This window comes from Phoca vitulina, unplaced genomic scaffold (genome assembly GCF_004348235.1).
Source record: "Phoca vitulina isolate PV1807 unplaced genomic scaffold, GSC_HSeal_1.0 scaffold94, whole genome shotgun sequence".
NCBI lineage: Eukaryota > Metazoa > Chordata > Mammalia > Carnivora > Phocidae > Phoca > Phoca vitulina.
The window spans coordinates 2,410,048-2,432,682 of record NW_022589797.1 but is presented as its reverse complement, the minus strand read 5'-3'; the positions used below and the strand labels follow the sequence as shown (position 1 = coordinate 2,432,682).

Genomic DNA, 22,635 nt, shown 5'->3' with positions numbered 1-22,635 from the left:
CTGGGGCGCCTGGGTGGCTCAGTTGGTTAAGCATCTGTCTTCAGCTCAGGTCGTGATCCCAGGGTCCTAGGATTGAGCCCCGAGTCATCGGGCTCCTTACTCAGGGAGCCTGCTTCTCCCTTTGCCTGCTGCTCCCCCTGCCTGTGCTCTCTGTCAAATAAAATCTTAAAAAAAAAATTAGGACGAGTCAAGGGCGCCTGGGTGGCTCAGTTGGTTAAGCGACTGCCTTCGGCTCAGGTCATGATCCTGGAGTCCCGGGATCGAGTCCCGCATCGGGCTCCCTGCTCGGCGGGGAGTCTGCTTCTCCCTCTCCCACTCCCCGCTCTTGTGCTCTCTCTCTCTCACTCTCTCTCTCAAATAAAAAAAAAAAAAAAAAAAAAATTAGGACGAGTCAAGGAAGGACTCTCCTATAGGTTTCAGAGGGAAAATGGCCCTGCTGACACCTTGACTTCAGACTTCTAGTCTCCAACACTGTCAGGCAGCAAATTTCTGTTGTTCTAGGCCACTCAGTCTGTGATACTTTGGTATGACAGCCCTAGATATTGGTATAGTGACAGTGCCCTGTTCTAGTTCTCTCAACTACTCCATTTCATCCCACCCCACCCCAGACATCTTCATGTGGATCTCCAGGACATTGACCTCTACGCCTTTCTATCTTCACTTGTCTCCTGGCCCACTTTGGATTCCTTGACCCTTCACTACATCTTGCTAGTCTCCTCACTATTCTTCCATCATTTCTACCTGTCTAGAAGAATGCAACAGTGATTTCTCTGAGTCCTCACCTATCCTATGGATGCTGCTGGAGCTCACACTCTCTGACTGATAACATTACAAGTTCATGGTCACCAGCCTTAGCTGGGCTTTTAGCCCTGCCTGGTCATCCTCCTGTACTTCTCGGGTTCTCTCTCCTGCAACTATCTCATACTTCCTTCCCGCCAGCCTCCTCATTCCACTCTCAGCAGCAGAGCTGGATTCCAGCTTCAAGAGGAGATAGAAACCTTCTGAACTCCCTCATGTCCCACCTTCACCTCCACACCCATCCTCATGAACACCCATCTACAACTCCTTCCCTGGAAACTTACAGGGAGTCCTCTCTCCTGTCCCCTTTGGGAGGCCCATACCTCCATGCCTCTGGATCCCATTCCCTTTTACCCCTTACAGAGTCTCATTCTGAGTTATCCACAGTCTCTTGCATCTTTAATCTCTTTCTCTACTAGCTTCTTCCATTAACCTATAAATATGCTCAAATTTCTAAATCATTAAAATAAAAATTGAAAAACTCTCTGTATCCCACATTCCTCTACATTTATCACCTCTCTCCTCCCATTCACAATCCCACTTCTTTTTTTTTTTTTAAGATTTTATTTATTTATTTGACAGAGAGAGACACAGCGAGAGAGGGAACACAAGCAGGGGGAGTGGGAGAGAGAGAAGGAGGCTTCCCACCGAGCAGGGAGCCCGATGTGGGGCTCGATCCCAGGTCCCTGAGATCATGACCTGAGCCGAAGGCAGATGCCCAACGACTGAGCCACCCAGGCGCCCCAACACAATCCCACTTCTTGAAAGAGCTGTCTCCACTTCCTTACCTTTCATACCAAGGCATAACCTTTTCTAAGAAATTACAGAGGCAGAAGCCACACTGGAGTGGATTAAGAAAAAAGTGGGAAGAAACTGAATCAACAATTATACACAACTCTTATGCTCCCTCCTAAATTGGGTCAAGCTTTCTGGCTCTAAAGGCCTATCTTCTGTCTCCCTCCCTAAAATTCTTCCTCTAGGGGCACCTGGGTGGCTCAGTTGTTAAGCATCTGCCTTCAGCTCAGGTCATGATCCCAGGGTCCTGGAATGGAGCCAGCATCGGGCTCCCTGCTCCTCGGGAAGCCTGCTTGTGTTCCCTCTCTCACTGTGTCTCTCTCTGTCAAATAAATAAATAAAATCTTAAAAAAAAAAAAAAAATTCTTCCTCTAGGTTCCAACTAGGCCCTGTAGAGACCCAGGAGGGCAAAGGCCCCAGAATCACTAGTCATCCCTCTCTTAGCTTCTGGCCTATTTCCTGATTCTCTGAACTGCAGATCTTGTTCCTCCCAAAAGATTTTGACCCCAGCTCAGTTTCCCTCACCCAAACCCCTGCCATCATCCTGGAGTTCCCAGGTGGTGCCTCAATGAGCTGCCCAAATGGGAGCCCCTCCTAGACTCCCAGAGCTTATGGTACCACCTTACTGAATCATTCGTTCAGTACCGGTCACCATGCTTATTCCATGTGATCATTCCACCATGGCTAGAGCAGGCTGGATCAGGATAGGATGCTGAGCCACATACCAATAGTCTGCAAGGAGCCTGGCCCCAAAGCTCTGGGGACTAGTGACACTCGGAGAGCTGTTCATGGTAGAAGACACACAAGTGGAGATGCTTAGAGAAAAGGCAATATGCAGAAACTGGGAGGGAGCAAAAACCTGAGTGAGCCACAAAGAGAATGGGGAGAAGTCAGGCAGTTGCTACTAACAAGACACCAGAGTGCCTGCCACAGCCTCTAAGAGTGTGTTAGATGCTCCTTGACCCTATATTTAAGAGGCCTGGCTGGGCAGCTGCTCAGAGGGTTTCCTGTCTCTAATATTCCCCGAATCTGCATCACTTGCCCCTCCCTCAGAGTCTTCCCTATCACTCTGGGCAACCTACCTTGGAAAGTACAGAATGCAGCAAAGCTTGACCACAGCCTTCTGGCCTTATGGTCAATCTCCTAATCCCTGCCCTAAGCCCTTATTGAGGCCTCCAGTCCCCCATTTCTCCCAACACCCTAACCCCTCCCATCTAGACTCAGCCAAACATCATTTCACAACTCTCAAATTGCTGGGCTCCCTGCCACAATGTGAGCCCAGAAGAGCCCCAAGTTTGTGCTTTCCTGGTGACTGGACACTCAGTCTACTGTATACATTGGAGAAGACCTCAAAATCCAGTGGGAGATCCAACTGACTCAACTCTTCATTGAATCTACCACCGCCCACAATCCTGCTCTGGTCCCTGCAGACTCCTGGCTATCACTGCAATCTTCACCTCTCTCCTCATGCCCCTGGCCTTACCATGGTGAATCTGAGGGTCTATGGCCAATTTGAAACAGAAAAGGAGCAGCAAGGGGTAAAAAGGAAGGATGAGACCTGGAGAGGAGATACGAGATTGAGCTACTTTTTTTTTTTTTTTAAGATTTTATTTATTTGACAGAGAGATAGTGAGAGCAGGAACACAAGCAGGGGGAGTGGGAGAGAGAGAAGCAGGCTTCCCGCCGAGCAGGGAGCCCGATGTGGGGCTCGATCCCAGGACCCTGGGATCATGACCTGAGACAAAGGCAGACGCTTAACGACTGAGCCACCCAGGAGCCTGTTTTTTGTTTTTTTTTTTTAAGTTTATTTATTTAAGTAATCTGTACACCCAACATGGGCCCCGAACTCATGATCCTGAGATCAAGAGCCACATGATATTCCAACTGAGCCAGCCAGATGCCCCATGAGCTGTGTTTTTAAGATAGGAAAAAGTGTTTGTAAATGGAGTCATTAATAATGATAGCAATTAACATTTATATAGCACTATATGCCCAGGTGGTATCTAAGAGTCATATGTGTATATTTCTACATTTACTCCTCATAACAACCCTATGAGGTAAGCACCGCATATATCCTGTTTTATGGATGGAAACACTAAGGCTCAGAGCACTACTTGCCCAAGGTCACAAAGCAGTAACTTACTAGCACATGGCAGAACCAGGATTCAAATCCAGGCAGTAGGTACCTGAGACCATGACCTTAATCACTATACTATAATAAATGCTGCAGAGAAAGAAAAATGTCCCTAAACCAGGGGTGGGGTGGAGGGGTACAGGGACTCCCCCTCCTTTAATCCCACCTCCACATAGCAGGTCAAGCAGAGGCTCATCAGACAAATGGGCAGAACCTTTATTTCCTAACCCACTCCCTGGATCTGTCAGAAGAAAGGACAGAGGCACAGTAGGTAGAATGCCAAATAAACCCTTCTTAAGCAATCCAGAACCCAGCTGAGACCGCACACCTGTAACTCTTCGTAGCTGTCCCTTTTCACACACCAGAGAGAAGAGGAAGCAGGACAGGGAGGCCCACTTCTGTGGATTCAAGTCTTGTTGGGGATGTTGAACAGTTACAAGAGGCTTTTCAGAGAAGGCAAAGCCATCCCAGACATTCATGCCTGGAAAATAGCTTGCTTGGCAGATCTTCAGGACCAGGTGTCTCGAACCCTTCTTCGGGGTCGTGGGCCACAGCTGGAGCTTGATGTGGGGCCCAGGCCAGGGGGTGCTCCTGGAGGCTGGTAGCCACACTCATTGGGGTCTAGGGGGTCCCGGCTGAGCAGTACCCACACTGCAGGTACATGGCGGCGCACTGTGAGGGGATCCAGGCCAGTGTCAGGTGAGACTGGCACCCAGCTGTCCTCGGTCTGCAGGAAGCGCAGCTTGGTAAGCTGGTGCAGGCCTGGAACACGCCGCTTGACAATCTCAGCACAGCTGACCGCCTTCCCTGCAGCCCGGCCAGAACCTGAGAACACCACATGCCGTGCACTACCACCCTCCAGTCGACCCAGTGCCAGCCCCAGTAGGTTGCGGATTTTGCTGCCATCTCGGACCCGCATCTCCAGGGTATCAGGAGGTAGCTGGGGCATCGGAGAAGGTGCTGGGAGTTCCACAGAGCCAGCTTTCTGGTAGTGCTCCATTCCACTTGCTGTTGTGTCTGAATTTCACGGTCCACTGCAGGGAAGTGTCAGATGAATGCTGGGCAATACGCCCCAAGCCATCCCCCAACCCCAGCTCTCCAGGAAATGGCCCTGCTCTTCATCCCAGACTTCCCAGGAACAGGACTGTATCCCCTCACCCTTGGCTTCTCAGCACAGGTGCCATGCCTACTTTACCCTGGGAAAGGGCAGTATCCCAAACACCCCATTCTTCTGGACATGGCCATAACCCTCCCTCCACCCTGGAGTCCCTGACACAGGACCAAATTCATCAAACACTGGGCTCTTTAGAATAGGCCAAGCCCCCTCATCTTGAGCTCCTTGGGACAGGGCCGTGCCCTTGAACGAGGACTTCAAGTACCTCCATTTTTACCTCAACTGTACTTTTTAATAAAGTTCTTTTCAGTTTATCTTTTTTCCAGCCTATCTTTTTTTTTTTTTTAAAGTAAGCTTTACGCCCAACATGGGGCTTGAACTCACAAGCCCTAAGATCAAGAGTTGCATGCTCTACTGACTGAACCAGCTAGGCACCCCTTTAGCTTATCTTTTAATTCAGGCAAAAGACCCTGCAGGCAAAGCATCCCTTGATGGGAACCAAAACTACCCCTCAAGCAATAACGACTGCCCTAAGGCCAGCAAGACCCCCTCTGATTGGCCCCAAGACAATGATGGACCTGCCCTTTACTACCCATTGCACCTACAGACCGACCTTTGCCACATTCTCCTTATATAAACCTAGAAGCACTGTCAACACTTTGAAGACAGTCTTTGAGCCTAGTGTGCTGTCTTAGTGTTGGCCCCACTGAAATAAATTCCTTTCTTGTTTCACCACCAGTCGTCTCTGCCTTTGGATTTTGTCAGCTGGGAGTGGCTGGTCTGAGAACCTGGTCTGTTTGGGACCCCCAAAGCCAGGTGCTTCTGCATCCCTGTACCCTGGTTACACCCTTGCCCCAGACTTTTGAAAACAAGACTGAGCGCCCCTCACCCACAGCTCTCTAAGACAGGGACAAGGCCCCCTCACTCCGCTCGCAGAGGTTCCTACACTCCAAGCTCCCTGGCAAGAGCCAAGAGCCCTCCTCCAAATGCTCCTCAAACAGAACTGAACCCCTCCCCTACTCCGGGATCCTAAGAATAGGGCCGAGCACCCCTCACCCTGAGATTCCCAGTGTCGATGCCCCCAACCCAGGTCACTCAGAAACACGGAAGCAGAGGCTTGACGCGGAGGGCTGCGTGGGCTACTCCTGGTGTGGAGTCCACAGCCCGGCCCCCTTCACCGCCACAGGCGGACTCCAAAGCCCAGCAGGCCGCAGAGGTCAAGAAGCCAGCCTCCCCTCTCCTCCCTCTACCTCCAAACAACCGCACCACCGACCCCCAACGCCGCTGCGCTCTAGCTCTCACCGCCCCGGCCGCTCACGCCTGTAGTTCGATCTGGAGCCAAGATGGCGGGCACGCCGGGAGCGCGCCGAAGCCGCGGGGCCGCGCACGCCGGCTAGGGGCGGGGCCTGCGGGGCCTGCGGGGCCTCCGCGGGAAAACTGAGTACAGCCTGGTCGTCTAGGAGTGAGCTGAGCCAGGACACCCTGAGACATGAACATACAGGCAGTCTCCGCTGTTACGCCCTGGGGCACCCCTACCGGGGCGCAGAAGAGCACTGCGGAGAGGAGCCACTATCAGAGACTCGCGTCCCAAAGATGGGGAGGATCCGGTCCTGAGACGATGGCAGGGCTGGAGTCACCAGTAGACCGCACTGCAATAGCAAAGGCGACGCAGTGGGTTTCACTTGACAGGGGCAAGAGGTTCCGTTTGAAGTGGTTGCTGCTGCGCGGGGGAGAGCCTTGGTCACCGAGTTCTGCGCTTCGACCTCATTCTGTGGGCATGGTGAGCCACGGAGGCTTTTCATTAGGGGCCAGTCAAACCAGTTTGTGTGCACAGCTCACTCTGGCTGCCGACAAAGGGGGTGGGAGTGGGGAAACTGGGCAGCAACCGCCGGTGAACAGGCCGCGGGGTGCTGGGGGCGTGTCCACGGAGACTTGTACGGTGCCTAGCGTATAATAGGCGCTCAAATATTTGTTAAATGATTTGAGAATGAAACAAATAGCAGTCGGAATAGAGAAAAGTAGATTAAGTTGGGAGATATTAGGAGGTAGGTTTGGTGAGTTGGTGACTGTCTGGACTGAGAAGAAGTAAAGAGTCTAGGATGAGTCCCAGGTTTCAGTCTTAGGACGTGCTGAATTTGAGACGCTAGTGAAACCGTGCAGGTTGAGTGGCGGGCGGGCAGGCCATTGTAAAGGGGTTTGGGGCAACAGCACTCCCTGAGACCACAAGGGGGCAGCAAACACTTGGTGGAATGAGGCACCAATCTCTGTCTCAGCTCCATCACCAGGCTCCCTCCTTCTCCAGCGCAGCAACCCCCACCCCCCCACACACAGCCCATCCCCACCAGAGAGCCCAAAGCCCTGCAACCAAACCTCTTCTGGGCTCCTCTTCCCGCTTAATAGCACCAAGTAAACTCCCAAGAGAGAAACCTCAAGGATCCTGCCTTTGCACATGCTGCTCTCCTGGCTCCCAAATATCCTGGATATCACCTTCCAGGGCTGCCTCCCTCAACCCTTCCTCTTCTGTGCTCCAAAGGACCCAGTTGGTGGGTGGGCTCTTTTCTTTGACCATCTCCCTAGCTAGTCTGTGCAAGGCAGGGATCACATCCTCCCCACCTAGCATGGTATCTGAAATATAGAGGATACTTGATAAATGTGGGATAAATGGGTGCACAAACAAATGTTCCACTCATATCGATCAAATGAGAGCATTTGTCCTGAGAGCTCTACATCCCCCAGAAAGCCAGACCAGGATGAGTATAGCTCCTGGTCCAACCACTAGAAAGGCTGACAATTCTGCCCTCTACCACCCCCATCCTCACCATCATTCCCATCATAGACCAGGAAGTTGGCACATTCCTCCAATGATTTCTATAGTTTATTGTCACTGGAATAGGACACTGATGTGGGGAGGGGGTGCAAATAGCAAACCTCAAGTAGCCAGACCTCTGACCTCAGAGCCCCACCTGAACACAGAGAGGTAGGCTGCGAATCCAATAAATACAAAGCTGCCTCTGCCCTGTTACAAAGGCAGTTTAGCACAGGGCCCTGGAGCCTGGCTGTCCTGGGCCACCCAGGAATGGGAAGCAGCCATCACTCCTCTGCTGGCTTCACTTGCTTGGCGGCCTCTAGCTGGCAAAGTAGCTCATCCCACTGCACAAATTGCTTGGAGAGAAGCACTGTCTGGTGGCAGGTCAAGGTGAGAACAAGAGCCTGAATGAGGTAGTGGAGAGATTTTCCATCTGCCAAAGGGTTGGGGAGGAGGGGAATAGAAAGGTTCATTGGGATGGGATGAAACAGACAGAGCTGCTGGAGATTGAACAAAAGGACAGGGCCTTGGACAGCATTCCTTAGGGGCCTGGCTGAGCAGAAAGGATACAGTCTTGTTGTATTCCTCCAGGAGAGCCTTGGACTCCTCAGTGATCTCCACACACTGGTCCTATGGGGCCAACGTATGGCAGAGAAAGGAGTTGGATAAAGCCCCCACTTCCCACTAACTTTCCTGCCTTATCAGGGACCCTCACTCCCCATAAAGCCTAGAAAAGGTAGTGTTTAACCCCAGAGCTAAAAGGAACAAATTTCTAACGGGACACTTTCAAGCTCCAGAATGGGTACCCTAACAGCAGCCCTAAGGGGGAGTGACCACTCATTTAAGGAAACATTCCTGCTAGTATATGTCTCCTCCTTCCCTGTCCCCTGTATCTGAATCCTCTTTGAACTTTAATCTAAGGCCTGGGAATGGTAAAACAAAACAAAACAAACAAACAAACAAACAAAAAACAGCTCCTCCACTCAATGTCAAGGACACACCATCCCCAGAAATTCTTGGGCACCTCCCATCATCAACCTTCTGGTGTCTCAGAACAGTCCTACTCAGAGAGGCAAGAGACCTAAGGCAGATGGAAGATAAAGAATAAACCTTCAAGTTTCCCCTGGAGCTAACATGAGGGTAGCCTGATGCTGCTTCCTCAGGTGGCAGGGACTAGGAGCCTCACCACTTCTACTTTCCCTTCCAGTCCTCACCCCTCCCATACCTGCTGCTGGATGTGGATCTGGGCCAAGCGCTGCAGGCGGGCAGCATGCTCAGGAACGGCTGTAAAACACAACACGCACTGCCCGATGATGCTTGTGCCTTCCCCCGGGACTGCTCAATAGTCTATTAGGTCTTCAGCAGGATTAGAGTATTGAGTGGAGAAGCTAAGCAAACGCCAGGCTTCATCGACCACTGCAGCTAAAGGTGGTGGGGCTCCCTGCCCACCCCAGTCTTACTCTAGGACCCAGAGGCGGCGAAGATACAGGCTCCTAGGAGAAAACAAAACCTTGGGGTCCCCAGAGTTGCCCCATGCCCCCACCCCAGTATTGTAAGCAGGGTGAAGTAAAGAAAGCTTTGCCTATCATGGGATCTGTCCCTTTGCTCTCAGCCCAGTGGGACCAGGTCTGCCTGGAAGAGAGAGCCTGCAGGTGGGCTGAGGATGAATGCCAAGTTCCTAAGCTAGACACTTGGAATCCAACACCCAGAGCCTTGGCCACCATGCTGGGCCCACAGCTTAAGGCTGTCAGACCCTCAGCAAGGGAGGGGAGGGGGAACTAGGAAAAAATACCTCCAGAGACAGACAAGATGGATATCTGGATTCAATTAAAGTCACTGTCTGCTTGTCAAAAGAGGCCCAGGGACTGCACTGGGAAGTGTGGTGGGAAGAATTTACACACATTCACATGCCTGGCAGAAACTCTTACAGTAAAATCTGGGCTACGCAGCACCGTGCAGAACATATGCTGAGGGGGTGAGGAAGAAGGTAGAAGGAATACCCAGAGTTGGGGGCTGCTGGACTTAGACTAGTGTCCTTAGGTCCAAACTGCCTGAGGTTCTGAAACTGAACTCTCTGCTCTGGCCATTTTAATCCCAGTGCAGGTAGCAGGTACCCCCAGAGTGAGGGTAAAGACAAGGAGCAGACTAAGCTTGAACCCAGGGAACCTGAGGCACAGGGAAGTCCTGGCCATCCACCCACCTCCCCAAGCAGAAGAGTAGAGCTACAGCCCCAAAGAGGTACCTTTGATGTGAGCGCTGTCCAGCATGGGCACCAAAGCCTCCACCTGCTCCAGGAGTGCAATCTGGGATAAGATAAACTGCTCCTCTGAGGCAAAAACAGACAAGACAGTGGCAGTGAGGTAAGCCTGGGCACTGCTACTCCTCTGCAAGGGACTGAGGCCCTGGCAGGGGAGATGGCTGAGTCCTGGAGCATGGGCCAGCTACTCTGCCCATTGCCCCCTTCTCTAGGTGCACATTCACCCATTCTGCCCCCACCTCTCCTAGGTGCCTCTGGTATGAGCCATCTTGAGCCCAAGGAGCCTCTAAATTTCTTCAAATCCCACTTTCTTAAAGTTTTAACTCTAAGGCCTCTTCCTCTAGCCTCCTATCAACAAACTCAGTGATGCCACAGGAGACAAAGTACTTCAGACTTGGGTCTCCATGCCCAAGGACTCCTGGGAAGGTGTGAAAGAGGAGACATGTGGCAGAATATCAGGCAGGTTCTGCTCAGTGGTCCTGACAGGCAAGCTTCTGGAGAGCTGGGGCAGTAACAGCAGAGCCCAGTGAGAAGAGCAGGATCTGGACTGGACCTGGCATAGATGATTTCAATGGTTGCAGTGAGTAGGAAGCACATTCAAAAAGGGATGACTGTTGGGGCGCCTGAGTGGCTTAGTCATTAAGCGTCTGCCTTCGGCTCAGGTCATGATCTCAGGGTCCTGGGATCGAGCCCTGCATCGGGCTCTCTGCTCAGCGAGAAGCCTGCTTCTCCCTCTCCCACTCTCCCTGCTTGTGTTCCCTCTCTTGCTGTGTCTCTCTCTGTCAAATAAATAAATAAAATCTTTAGAAAAAAAAAAAAGAAGGGATGACTGTTATGTCAAATATTTGGAGGCAAGGATGCTTATCAATTAATAGAGGAAAAAGAATTCAATTGGCTGAACTGGTGCAAAGAGAGCACAGGAAACAGAGCTGCATGGGAACGTAGATCCATAGACTATCGAAGGCTCTGAATGGCAGGCTAAGGAATTAGGATTTTATTCTATCAAGGAGAGAGACGGAGATGCTGAGGTTCCAAAGTAGACAAAGTAGCATGTTGGAGATGTGTTTGGGGAAGAGGATACTGGATCACATGCAAGAAGGGAAAGACTAGGGTCAGGAAGAGGACTTAGAAGACTGCAACTACTCATGTATGAGGGGACAGACACTGAGGCAGTGGCCAGGGAGGGATGGAGAGGCTGGACTCCATAGTCGGTGTAGGAGAAGATCTCCTGAACTTGGTACCTGAGCCATGGCAATGGTTTAGGGATGTTCTGGTTCACCACCATATACCTCACACCAAGGATGGTCTGGATCACAGTAGATGATCGATCATTAAACATCTTTTGAATGAATGAACAAACACAGGTACTTTGCAAACCCTACCTCATGGAGTGGCTGACTAAACTGAGTAGCAGACATTGCCAAGTCAATAGTTCCTGCCTAGAACTCCGAAATCCCAGTGCTTTCTCACATGAAAGAAAAATGTTGAAACTCATACCAATATTCTAACCTCTCCCAAATGCAATGCTCTGCTCCCACCCTTTCCTAGAAGCTCCCCTGTCTAGTGAGCAGAAGTGAGGAAGGTTCTAAAGGAAAATCCCAGAGACAGACCACGGATAGAACACTGGAGTAGTTCCCACTGTCGTTGGCACCATGGCCCGCACCTAGCTCAGAATGATACCACACCCAAGGCCTCCTAGAGGACTACAGGATGACCTCAGGTCTCAGCCCAGAGCCAGGCCAGAATTCCAGACAGCAGCTTCCAGGGCTGTATCCATGAGAGGACTGGCAGAGAGGCCATCTCTGTGCCCAACTTCCCCCACAATCCATAATCCCCAGATTCATGTGCACACACTGTCCAGCACTACCTGCTAATATGAATTGCAGCTTAGAGGCATCAGGTATGGCAATGCGGTCAATGTACTCAGGATCCAGATATTTGATCAGGTCTTCAACTAGAAAAGAAGCAAGATGGAAAATGGAATGGGGCTGGGGAGTGGGGAATCTGACTTATGAAGGATATTAGGGGATATTAGAAGGATATTAGTGGTCAACCTTGGGGAGAGTCTTGAGTGAGGAGATGACATCCACAGTGCCCATCAGCAGGCCTCCATCAGGCCCCACCTCCCTGTCTCTCCCCTCTGACCACCTCCTGGCTAACCTCAGCCTTTACAGCTGGGAACACAATTGCCTCCACTATCCTGGGGCCCTTAGCATTCCCACTGACCTATCTTCACCAAAGGTGGAAGGTCCCTTGCCCCTCAGTGCCACCAAGACAAGTCAGAGCTTTTTCAAATTTTTAGGTTGCTTGCTTTGACATAATCAAAAAGGTATGGCTAAAAAAGCCTGGGGTTCTCAGGCCCAATTTCCTTCCTGCCTTTGAACCTTGCCTATGGAAATCCCATACCTCTCCTCCTTACTTTACCAAGAGGGCCTTTGAGGCAGAACTCTTATCCCATAACTCAGGACACTGTCATGGGCTTGGAGTTTAAGCACAACATCACACTTTACCATTTCAGCAAGGAAAAATCTTCACATTCTATCCCCATAGGGCAATTCCAGTGACCTACTGGGCTGGAGGGCAAGGGCCAGGTCCCAGGAAGCACAGGCATGGGAAGGAGGTCAGGCAGGCACCCTATGGAATCACTTACTCTTTTTGTACAGAATCTTCACCCTCTCCCTCTTGCTGGCAATGTTCCCCAAAGCCACCTGTACCTTGACTAGGCCATCAGCCACCTGTAAGGGGATTGAAAGTTAATTCCAAGATTCACCTCTTGACTCAAGGCTTGAAAGAGGTAAAGAACACTCATTCCCTCAGACTCCCAAGTCTCCTTGACCCAGCAAAGTAGGTTGGCCCCCTTCTCTTTTCTTAAGGGAGATGCAACCCCACCTTCCGGGAATCCTCAATGTGAAGGGGAAGATAATCATGTAGTCCCTGGGAAGTTTCAAGTCTGACTAGGGAGGTAATTAACTATACTAGACTTCATAGGGCATTAGCATATCCTATATATTCTGTTCCCTGGTTCCTACCTCTCTAGCTGAACCTACCTAGGCTTTAGGGGTAGAGGGTGAGGAATCCCGATATTAAAGGGTCAAACAAAGGGAGAGACCATGGGAGTGAATGATCTCACCCAGGTTTTAGAATACAGGGTAAGGAATGCCAATATTCAAGGGTCAAATATATGGGGAGGCAAACAGGACTAAGCAGCAACAGCCATAGCGGTAGGAGGAAAACAAGGATTTAGTGTCATAGACGTCAACCGGAGCAAATGTTTTGAGAAATCAGTTCTCAAATGGGGCATAATCTGCTAGTGACAACTAATTCCACAAGAAGTGTACAAAAAGACATGATCATTACCTCTGATACACTTAACTCCAAGGTATGCCTGACACTCCACCTTCAGTAAAAGGTCTTCCCATAGTAAAAAGGGGGTGAGGGGGTGGGGGTTGGGAGAACTAAGCTTCACAGTTGTCAAAATTCAGTCACTGGTGTGGACTGCCGGTCCATATCTCAACACCCAGTACCCAATCCCTTCCCCTCTTAGTCCTGGCTCGTTCAGACCTCACCTCCCACCCCTGGAGCCTTCCTTATCCACCTTTGCTCTGCCTCCTCTGGCGTCCCATGGACCTCTTTCTGTACAGTGTAATTTAGCAATTAGTTACGCAGGGCTCTGTGACGGCCCTTCCATTGCGGACTTCAGCTCTTACTGAAACTCTCGTTAGTCAGCTTCTCGAGTGTGTCAGGTCTCCCCAGCTAGGCCGCGAGGACAGAGGCGGAGTCTTAGTCACATTTCACACTGAGCCCATCGCAATCGGTCCTAATAACCCGCAATGCCCTCCATGGAAATGGACCCCGAGGGTCCGATAAGCTCTGCAAGGTTTCGAACCTTTATTATTTCAAAGGCCGGGCTGCGGGAGATGAGACTGGAGCGGTAGCATCCATCCCGACGACCAGGCCAGTAGACCGCTCTTGCTCTGCCCCAGAAAGAGAGCACTGGATCCCAGATCGCTCACCTTCCGAGAGCCGCGCGGCCCGCCCGACCCGTACACCCAGCGCTCCAGTTCCTCCACACGGGCCTGTAGCCGCTGCACATCGGTCACAGCCGCCATAGCTACCGCCGCCCGCCTCAGCCGGGGAACAGCCAGAGGGCGGGACATCCGGCCAAATAGAGAAGGCGGGCTAATCCGAGTGCCTGGGCGGACCTCGATACGGGAAGTTGCGTCACGATTCAGCCCTCCGATGCCGGAAGTGACCGGCAGGGCCCGTGAAAGGTGTCAAAAGCTGTCTGGTTACCTAGGCAACGGTTACCCTAGCCAACCTTCCAGCTGTCGAGCCCTACCCTAGCTTCCAGCTTCTGCTTGTCCAAACTTTTGCCTTTCTTCTAATTCCAGGGTACCAGAGAGGTTTCCCACCCCATTCCCCGAGATTGCCCATATAAATACACCTATTTTTTAAGGATTGGTCCATTCCCATAGATCAGTAGGAGACTCCGTGAGATGCCATAATCTTCAGGAGTCTTTTAGGGTTCAAGCAATTAAATGTCTTGCCCAAGGCCACTCCGCACTCTACTAGTAGAATCAGGATTTGCACTCAGGCAGTCTGATTCATGAACTCCACCCCCTCTGCTTTCATGGACCTTTGCTGTTCTGTCTTCCCCTCTGAGAAACCCTGGCCCAACACACCCTGTGTATACCACATAATCCCTCCCTAACCCCCAGACCCAAACAAAAAGGAGAGGAAGCACTGGAGAGGGAGGGACTGCACCTTTATTATTCAGATGTGACCTGAGGGACGACTCCTTCACAACACCCCAACCTAACCCTTCACATGGCTTCTGAAGGGAAGCAGGTCTGATTTGAAGAGGTGGGGTCCTAGAGATGACACTGACACAGGGAGGCACATGAGGAGATGATGGGGGTTACTGGGGGCAGAACTCTTTGGTAGATGCTGTTGGGGTTGGCCAGGGAGGAGATGCTCTCCGTTTACAATGAGGTAGATGTAACATAAAAAAAACCCAAAAACAAAAACAAAAACAAATCTCTTTGGCTTCAAGTCCACATGGCATGGTGGGGGGTGGAGGTCATCTCCCAGGGCTGGGTCCTAGAGTGGGCACCCTGGAAGAATCAAGGTGTGGGGGGCTGGGACTCTTAATTCCAAGTGGGAGTTTCTCAGGGTGAGGGGCTGGAAGGGGGCCCTGTAGGGAGTGGAGGTACAGGGTTGGTTGGGCCCTGGGAAGCTGGCACAGGCTGGCGACGGGCAAAGAGGACACCTGACAAAGGGGTGAGGAGATGGTGGAGGGAAAACACAGGCAGGAGGGGGTAGGCACAGAAACAGAAGGGGAAAACAAAAGTCAGTGTCCTGATTGTTAGAACACCACACACATATCCCTGTCACAAACCAATGAGGACAAACCCCTTAGGTCAGTGGAGACTCCTGTGCCAATATAGATACCCTCAAACAGGTAAACAAGAAATATTTACACTGATACATAGGCCCATGACAAGGCAGACATCCCATGGTACCCATGCCAGAGAGGTCATGCCTTAGACTCCATGCCATTGTAGACACCCCTTTAACCCATGCCATTGTAGCAATCCCCTGAACCCCACATTACCCATGCAAGTTTGGATATCCCTGAACCTCATGCTAGCTGAAAAAATCTAAAATCCCCATGCCAGAGCAAATACCCCTGACCTCATGCCAGTATAGACAGCCTGCTGTACCCATACCAGTGTAGACCACCCCGTTGATCTCTAGGGCCATGTTGATACTGCTGATACCACTGCCTGCCAGACTGAGAGGCCCATCCAGCCGCTCTTCTGTCCAGGAGGGGCAGGGAGTCACATTTCGGAGAATCAGACTTCAGACTTATAAGCTCCCCCCTCCATCCTTATAGACAGCCCCCATTCCACTTCAGCCCGATACCTATAATCACACAGTTGTCTATTGAGGGATCTTCCTGCCCCACCTCCAACATTTATGTCCTCCCTCAGTGCACAGGTCCGAAGCCCTCTCAGCAACAAGCCCCTCCTCACCCCTCAGGGGAACCTTGCCACGGGGCAGGAAACTGGGGGGAGCTCCAGGTTGAGGTGGATCCATGTGCCCCATCAGCACAGCCCTCTTCTCTGGGGGCTCCTCTGGTGCCAACTTCTCCCTTGCAGGTCCCAAAGCCAAGCCCACAGGCAGTGCCAGTCGAGGGGCTGGAATTCCGCTTTCCTCTGGAAGAACAGGTCATTAGACTCTCCTAGACCAACCAACTCTGCCTCTGCATTTGGTTCTCCCCCCAGGCCTGGGACCAGTGGAGGTCACCCAAGCTGAAGCACCAATTTTGATCCGCCCACCCCCCATCCAAAGTCTCAGCCTCGAAGCTCTGAAGCTGGAGAGCCCAAAGGGCCAATATATATGTCTAGGTTGGTCCAAGATGATGTGGGTCCTTTCCTTGTTCTCAGTTATTAAATAATACAGGTCACAGGAGGCAAAAACTACATGCAAACAGGAGCCCTAGGTGGACAGGTGTGGAATGGAGCTCTTCTAGATAAAGGACCTTTTTCTGAGCTTCAGGTCCACACAGCAGGAACCCGTACCCCAGACCTCCCACGGCTTCACTGACCCCAAACCTCAGTACCCCTAAACCTTAGCGGTCAGCAAACCCCAGTGCCCTGTCAGTCCTTGCTGCCCTCAGACCTCAATGCTTCCCAGACTTCAGAGTCGCCACATTTTAATGTTCTCTATATCTCAGCGCACCCTCTAAGGTCTCAGAGACGCCCAAACCTCAACCTCTCTCCCCTCACACCTTTCTTAATGGGGCTCGGGCTCAGCTGCGCGCAGGCGTGCGCCGGCAGGCCGGAGGCGGAGCCTTGGGCAGGACAGGGGCTGGGCGTGGGCGTGGGCGTGGGCGTGGGCGTGGCGGCGCCAGAACCCGAGATTTGGCCCGGAGTTCCCCGAGGGGTAGGCCCAGCTAAGCCGTAGAGCGGGGCGGCGGTATAAGCCTGACGACGGCCTTCGCGCCGGTTGCTGTCGATGGCTGCCTGGAGCTCCCCCGGGGAGCTGAGCGCCCGCGTCTCGCACTCGTACGGGTACAGGTACTTCATGTACCTAGGGGCGGACGAACGAGGAGGGGTGGGTGGGAGGCTGGACCCAACTGATCAAGCCCACAACGGAACGTCCGCCCCTGGGCCCTCCACGCCCTGTGGCCCCCTTCCCAAGCCTTCCCCCCTCCGCTCGCGCGCCTGGCCTCACTGGGTGCGTAGAGTGAAGGCTGCCGACGTGATGGTGGTGGGCAGGCTGAGGCCGCGCGTGACCTCCCGCCACACCTTGCGGTTGATGACTTCCACCAGGCCGCCTTTGGCTGTCACCAGGCGAAAGAGCGCGTACAGGTCCAGCACCTGCTTTGCCATGATGGGCACACGGTTCACTGGCGTCCCTGGTGGGAGGTGGACAGAGAGTGAGGACACTAAGACTAAGACCCTGTCTGCGGACATCCTCAAGGACTGAAGGAGTCGGTTGCCTGGACGAGGCCAGGGTACAGGGCGGGACCTCTGAGAAAAGGGAAGAGGGAGGGATGGGGAGGTGGGATTCCAGGCAGAGCCCACAGAGCCCCCAAGCCCTGCACTGTAGCAGGAAGGACAGGAAGCTAGATCAGGGGTCGGTAAACTTCTGTAAAAGTCCAGACGGTAAATATTAAAGGCTTTGAGGGCCAAACCGCCTCTGTCCGAACTACTCCACTCTGCCGTTGTAGCTTGAAAGCAGGTATGGAGGATATCTAGAGGAATGGGCCCGGCTGTGTTACAATAAAAACTTTATTTACAGACCCTGAAATTCGAATTTCACACGTCCTGAAATGTTACTGAAATGTTATTCGTCTTTTAATTTTTTCCACTATTTAAAAATGTAAAAACCATTCTTATCTCGCAGGCAGCTAGATTTGGCCAGCCGGCTTTAGTTTGCCGACCCCTGGGGTAGACCGTAGTAAGGACTTCCGGACAGTGCTGAAGAGCTGGACTCCCCTAAGCAGCGGCCGGGGGATGGCTGCCCGAGACCGGCGGATGGCGGATGGAAGGAGAAGCAGCCCCCGCCTCGGCTCGCCAACTCCGCAGCTCACACCGCCCCCGCCGGCCAGTCCTGACAAAGGGGCCTGTCTGCGCTGAGCGATGGGCCCCAGTTAATTCCTTACCGATCCCGTCCCCTTCCGCCGCCGCCTTTGGACCCGAACAATTAGCTGCGGCCTGATTAATGGGGGGAAATTATCGGTCCCGCGGGACCTCCTCCCCCAGCAGAGGGAGCGGAGGGAGGCAGGGACCGGAGGGAGGCAGAGCTCCCGGCCTGAGGGTGATGGAGGAAACGCTGGGACCTGCTCAGACCACCCTACCCCACTTCCCCAGTGGAGGGGAGACCTTGAGGAAGGGGAGGGAGGGGACATTGGGACCAGAATGACTGGGCCTCCCTGGGAAGCAAAAAAGACCTGGGGCCCCACTGAGGGTCCCTGGCTAGAAAGGATCCCAAAAGGGATGCTGGTCCTACAGTGGGAGCCTGGGGGACTTTGACCAGCAGCTGCACTAAGGGAGGGGGGTGCAGTGCAGCTAGTTAATTAGTGGCTTATCAGGCCAAGCTCCGAGTGAGTTAATTAGCTTTGTAGAGAGAGATAATGAGTCAGTCTTCGGACCCATGAATCTGGGGAGAAGCCTAAGTGATGGACTGCCGCTCACCCTGATCTCCTCCTGGACCCTTGCATTTTCTTCTAGCTCTGAGATTCCTGGAAAAGAATTCCCCCTCCTCCACAACCCCAACTCGCATGGTCCCCAGCCTATCCCTTGAGAAGTCCTTCCTTCAGTCTAATCCCAGTCCTTCCTGCTGTGGAGCACATTGGGTGTCCCCTGCCTAAAGCAAGGGGAAACTGAGGAGAGACAAGGCTGGACAAAGGGCCACTGAAAGAGGAACAAGGCATTCCCAGCCCCCCAATCCTGGGGACCCCCCCCAGGCCAACCCCCTACCAATTCCCCCTCCACCCTCCCAATTGATCCCACACTCATTAACCTGCCAGTGGGCTGGCCACTAATTAATCCCTGGGTGGAGGAGGGGGGCAGGGTCAGAGGTTAAAGACGCTATTGAGGGCCCAAAGGATAGGTGTTGCCAAGCTCAGGCCTCTGCAGAGAGGACCCAACCTAGGGACTAAACCCTGGGATCTCCCTTCCTCAAAACTGGTAGGTGGGGGTCCTTCCCTTACATCACCCCACTCACCCCTCTTCTGCATGAAGCTAAACAGGTCATCCAGAAATTCCTTCCTCTTGGGGTCTCCATCAAGCTCGTACAGCTGGGGAAGGACTGAGGTCATTTTTCAGCTCCACTGACTGCCCCCCTCCCCCTGGGACCCCAACTCAGGTTATACCCTGAATAAGGGTTCTCAGCTGAAAGGGTGGGTTGGGTCTGAAATGTGGACTCCCTGGCATTAGACTCTCTCCCCATGAGGGTAGGTAGGGCACTTTTTTCTGATATACACGCAGACCCTCCACTGGCCAGGGGGGCCCTGGGAAGCTCAAACCATCCCTCTGGGGAATAGGGGATGAGAGGAGGCTTAGGAGGCTCAGCCTGCCCTCCAGGGCATACACAGAGCCCCAGGGAGGAAGTCAGGCTAGGATAGTGCGTCATACTGAGGAAACTGACAGCTGTTTTTGAGGCACTCATTCACTCTTGTTCATTCCTGCAAAGGCTTCTTGCTTTTCACATCCCCATGTACCAGAGCTGGGGACGAAGGGCAGAGATACCTCTAACCCATTCCTTGGGCAGAGTGGATACTCAGAAGCTTCTGGATTGAAACCTGGGGCCCCTCAGCCTACCTTCTGGTCTCTTTCCAGGGACAGTGACCTACCCACTACAGAGGCTGCCACAGAGGTAATGGCCCTGCACCACCCAGGACCTGTGGGGTCAGAACTTGAAAGGCCCAGAGGTCATCCCACGCATTTCCAGTCACCTGGAGCCCCATCTCCAGTATCACCTCCCCAATACCACCCAGGAGAAACAATCCCTAGAGTAACACTCATTTACCCAGAATAACAGTCCCTGAGTAACACCAATAGGTAACACTCCATTCCCCCAATAAGAACTCTCAGAATAAAAAAAAACACCCATGAGTAACAAACCCCAGAGATCCACTTTAGACCTACACTCCCAAAAGAACTGAGCCCAAAGTCTTAGATGGATACCCACAAATAACAAACATGCTCTCCAAGTAATAATCCCCAGAATTATACTCAGGAGAAACAGTCACAGAGCCACAGAGCTCTGAATAACTCTCCCAGTTTGACACTAATGCCACAGAGTACTAGCCACAGATGAACACTTCTGGAAAATACCCAAGACCAACATCCTACAAGTAACATCACCAGAACAGCACACCTAGAGTCAGAGCCCTTCATAATACCTTCATAGTGACAGCCTGAAGCAGTGCCTTAGAATAACATTCAGATGGGTTCCACGGAGAGGAAGAACCCCAAATTAAGGCTCTATGAGTAAGATCTGGTCATTCCCAGCTGTACAGGAGCCCTTTAGTCACACCACGGCTGTAGTGGCCATCACAGACTAGGAACTGTCACCCACAGAACTCAGGCCAGGGAGAGGATTTGGATGAGGGCAATGCAAGAGGGAAGAGATGAGGGGGGTATCAGCTTGCCAAAGGAGTGGCAACCTCCAGCCTGCTTCCAAAGACAGAAATAGGCAGCCCAGGAAACCCCCACTGGTTGCTGGAATATGACCTTGCGACTTGATGTGTGAGAAGGTAGGGTAAGATGGTTCTGGCACTGCAATCCCCATTCCTCAGATCCCACTCCCTCAAAAGAATTCTTGAAGCTCCTCACCCCTCCCACCTTTCCTTCCAGCCTCACCAAGAGCCTCCAGTCTGTCATGCCTCCTCCATGTTTCTGGGCGTCTCCTGCACCTTTCAGCCTATGCACTTCTTTCCATGTCTCTGGGTGTCCGGTTCTCCCTCCCTGTCACCATCTATCTTTCAGTCTTCCCCCCTGTCTCTCTCCAGGTCTCTGTGCCTCTGTCTTTCCATCCTGCAGAGGGCAGTGGGGGTGGGTGGGCTAAGAATCACCTGGCTTTGCTTTTCCCAGAGAGGAGAAAGGGGAGAGGGCCTGATATGGAGGGGGTCTTACCTGCTTGAACTGTTCCTCATAGGTCCATTCATGGGGATGAGGTCCAGGGGGTTGGCTGGAAGGTGAGCTGGGGCCCTGTGTCCCTGGACGGCTCTCCTCGGCTGCCTCCTCCTCTGCCCCGGCTTCCTCCCCTTCCTCATCCTCTTCAGCATCCTCCTCTTCTTCAGTCCCAACCTCCCCCAAAGCCCCCTCAGGGGCCTGAAGGGTCCGGGGGCCAGGCAAGGGAGGTAGTGGTGGTGGCAGTGAGTGTGGAGGGGCCAAAGGCCCCACCCCTTGGGCCAGGCGGGCTGCCTGCTGCCTCTGCAGGGCCTCCATTACAGCTTCCAGGCGCAGTCCCCCCGCTGGTGGGGGGGGCTGGCACCAGGCGGGGCCGGGAGGAAAGGGCCGCCTGTGGGGGTGGGAATTATGAGTGTTGTGCCCTGCTGCCCCCACAACCCCCAGCACAAGAGGAGGTGGTCATTGATTCAGGGAAGTGTGGGGGGCCATAAGAAAAAAGGAGAAAGATAGCTTTCCCAGAGATCCACAGAGACAGAGGTAGAAAGAGCAGGAGAGACAAGAAACCAGACCCAAAAGGACAGAAATGGACATTGACAGAGGACAGGTAGAGACAGCAGATCAGAGAGGGTGACAAGGACCAAGAAAGGGGGGGGGGGGGAGAGAGAGAGAGAGAGAGCGAGAGCACAAGCGAGAGCCAAGCAAGAGACAATGACAGGAGAGATATGGAAATAGAAATAGAGATGGGACTGAGAGACAACGAGAGACAGAGGTGGGGAGAGACAGAGATATCAGGCAGAGACAAGAACAGAGAGACAGAAGTGGGGAGAGATGAGATTGATAGAGATACTGGGTAGAGAGGGAAGGTAAGAGACATAGAGGAGCAAGAGATAAATAACAAGACCTGAGTGACAGGCAGTCCAGAGAGAGGGACAGAGACAGAGGGGGAGAGAGAGACAAATAGTGAGACAGTGGTTGACAGAGACAGGGAAAGACCGACGCAGCGGGAGACAGAGACTGAAGAGAAAAAAGATTAGAAAGAAACAGGGTGAGACAGTAAATAGAGGGAAACAGGGACAGAGGCAGGGAAAAACAGACGGAGGGACGGGGCAGAGACGCAGAGGACCAGCACTGAGGAGGCGCGGGAACAGAGGGCGGCGGGGGCAGAGCCCGGGACCGGGCGGGCTGGGGACCGCGACCGCGGGGTCTCGACGCCCACTCTCTGGCTCCCCACGCCCCGCGGCGCACTCACCAGCCTGGCGCGGCCCGGTGCCCCCGGCGTCTCCACGGCGCTCCCTCTGCTCCGCCCGCCTCTCGGGCACCCCCTTGCTCGGCTCGCTTCCCTGCGCGGGGTCCCCCGCCGTGCGCTCCTGCAGCCGTGCGCTCTTCTGGCTGCCGTGCGCTCTTCTGGCCGCCGTGCGCTCACGCGCCGCTCTGCCGGCGGCGGCCGCGGGGGCGGGACCCGAGAGGGGCCGGGCGGGCGGGGGCGCCGGGGGAGAGGCCCCGGGGGGCTCTGCTGCTCCCAGCCCCCCAACAGGTGTTTCCCCCCTCCGTACTGCCGGGTTGGGGGAAGGGGGTGCTGGAGAG

At 53.2% G+C, this 22,635-nt stretch overlaps 3 protein-coding genes across 8 annotated transcripts; all 3 read right to left on the bottom strand.

The window, feature by feature from the left end:
• Positions 1-3,427: 3,427 nt before the first annotated feature.
• RPP25L (ribonuclease P/MRP subunit p25 like) lies at positions 3,428-6,219 on the bottom strand. 5 transcript variants are annotated; one of them, XM_032396900.1, is made up of 2 exons: positions 6,144-6,219; positions 3,428-4,761 (listed from the first exon to the last, which is right to left on the bottom strand). In XM_032396900.1, exon 2 carries the CDS (start codon positions 4,725-4,727, stop codon positions 4,236-4,238), a length of 492 nt encoding a protein of 163 aa, XP_032252791.1. In that variant the 5' UTR covers positions 4,728-4,761; positions 6,144-6,219; the 3' UTR covers positions 3,428-4,235. The 5 variants fall into 5 exon arrangements, with proteins under 5 accessions (XP_032252791.1, XP_032252795.1, XP_032252792.1 ...); XM_032396904.1 differs by having other exon boundaries at positions 3,428-4,744; positions 6,144-6,195; XM_032396901.1 differs by having other exon boundaries at positions 6,115-6,191.
• A 1,484-nt stretch (positions 6,220-7,703) lies between these two features.
• DCTN3 (dynactin subunit 3) lies at positions 7,704-14,073 on the bottom strand. The gene is made up of 7 exons (XM_032396899.1): positions 13,918-14,073; positions 12,555-12,639; positions 11,772-11,858; positions 9,890-9,973; positions 8,873-8,931; positions 8,218-8,277; positions 7,704-8,021 (listed from the first exon to the last, which is right to left on the bottom strand). The coding sequence occupies exons 1-7, from the start codon at positions 14,059-14,061 to the stop codon at positions 7,932-7,934; spliced, it is 609 nt and encodes a 202-aa protein (XP_032252790.1). The 5' UTR covers positions 14,062-14,073; the 3' UTR covers positions 7,704-7,931.
• Positions 14,074-15,072: 999 nt separating this feature from the next.
• On the bottom strand, positions 15,073-21,369 carry ARID3C (AT-rich interaction domain 3C). 2 transcript variants are annotated; one of them, XM_032396732.1, is made up of 7 exons: positions 21,055-21,369; positions 19,142-19,214; positions 17,144-17,327; positions 16,698-16,999; positions 15,940-16,122; positions 15,634-15,723; positions 15,073-15,173 (listed from the first exon to the last, which is right to left on the bottom strand). In XM_032396732.1, the coding sequence occupies exons 1-7, from the start codon at positions 21,367-21,369 to the stop codon at positions 15,073-15,075; spliced, it is 1,248 nt and encodes a 415-aa protein (XP_032252623.1). The 2 variants fall into 2 exon arrangements, with proteins under 2 accessions (XP_032252623.1, XP_032252624.1); XM_032396733.1 differs by lacking the exon at positions 15,940-16,122.
• Positions 21,370-22,635: the final 1,266 nt, after the last annotated feature.

Excerpts from the sequence above, each read along its gene's own strand:
- DCTN3 (XM_032396899.1), bottom strand. The coding sequence starts at position 14,061 with ATGTCCCGCCCTCTGGCTGTTCCCCGGCTGAGGCGGGCGGCGGTAGCT. Across the intron at positions 12,640-13,917 it reads GGCCGCGCGGCTCTCGGAAG|GTGGCTGATGGCCTAGTCAA; the intron begins GTGAGCGATCTG and ends ATCCCCTTACAG. Across the intron at positions 11,859-12,554 it reads GAAGATTCTGTACAAAAAGA|TTGAAGACCTGATCAAATAT; the intron begins GTAAGTGATTCC and ends CTTCTTTTCTAG.
- RPP25L (XM_032396900.1), bottom strand. The coding sequence starts at position 4,727 with ATGGAGCACTACCAGAAAGCTGGCTCTGTGGAACTCCCAGCACCTTCT.
- ARID3C (XM_032396732.1), bottom strand. The coding sequence starts at position 21,369 with ATGGAGGCCCTGCAGAGGCAGCAGGCAGCCCGCCTGGCCCAAGGGGTG. Across the intron at positions 19,215-21,054 it reads ATGAGGAACAGTTCAAGCAG|CTGTACGAGCTTGATGGAGA; the intron begins GTAAGACCCCCT and ends GTCCTTCCCCAG. Across the intron at positions 17,328-19,141 it reads TAGCTTCATGCAGAAGAGGG|GGACGCCAGTGAACCGTGTG; the intron begins GTGAGTGGGGTG and ends ACCTCCCACCAG.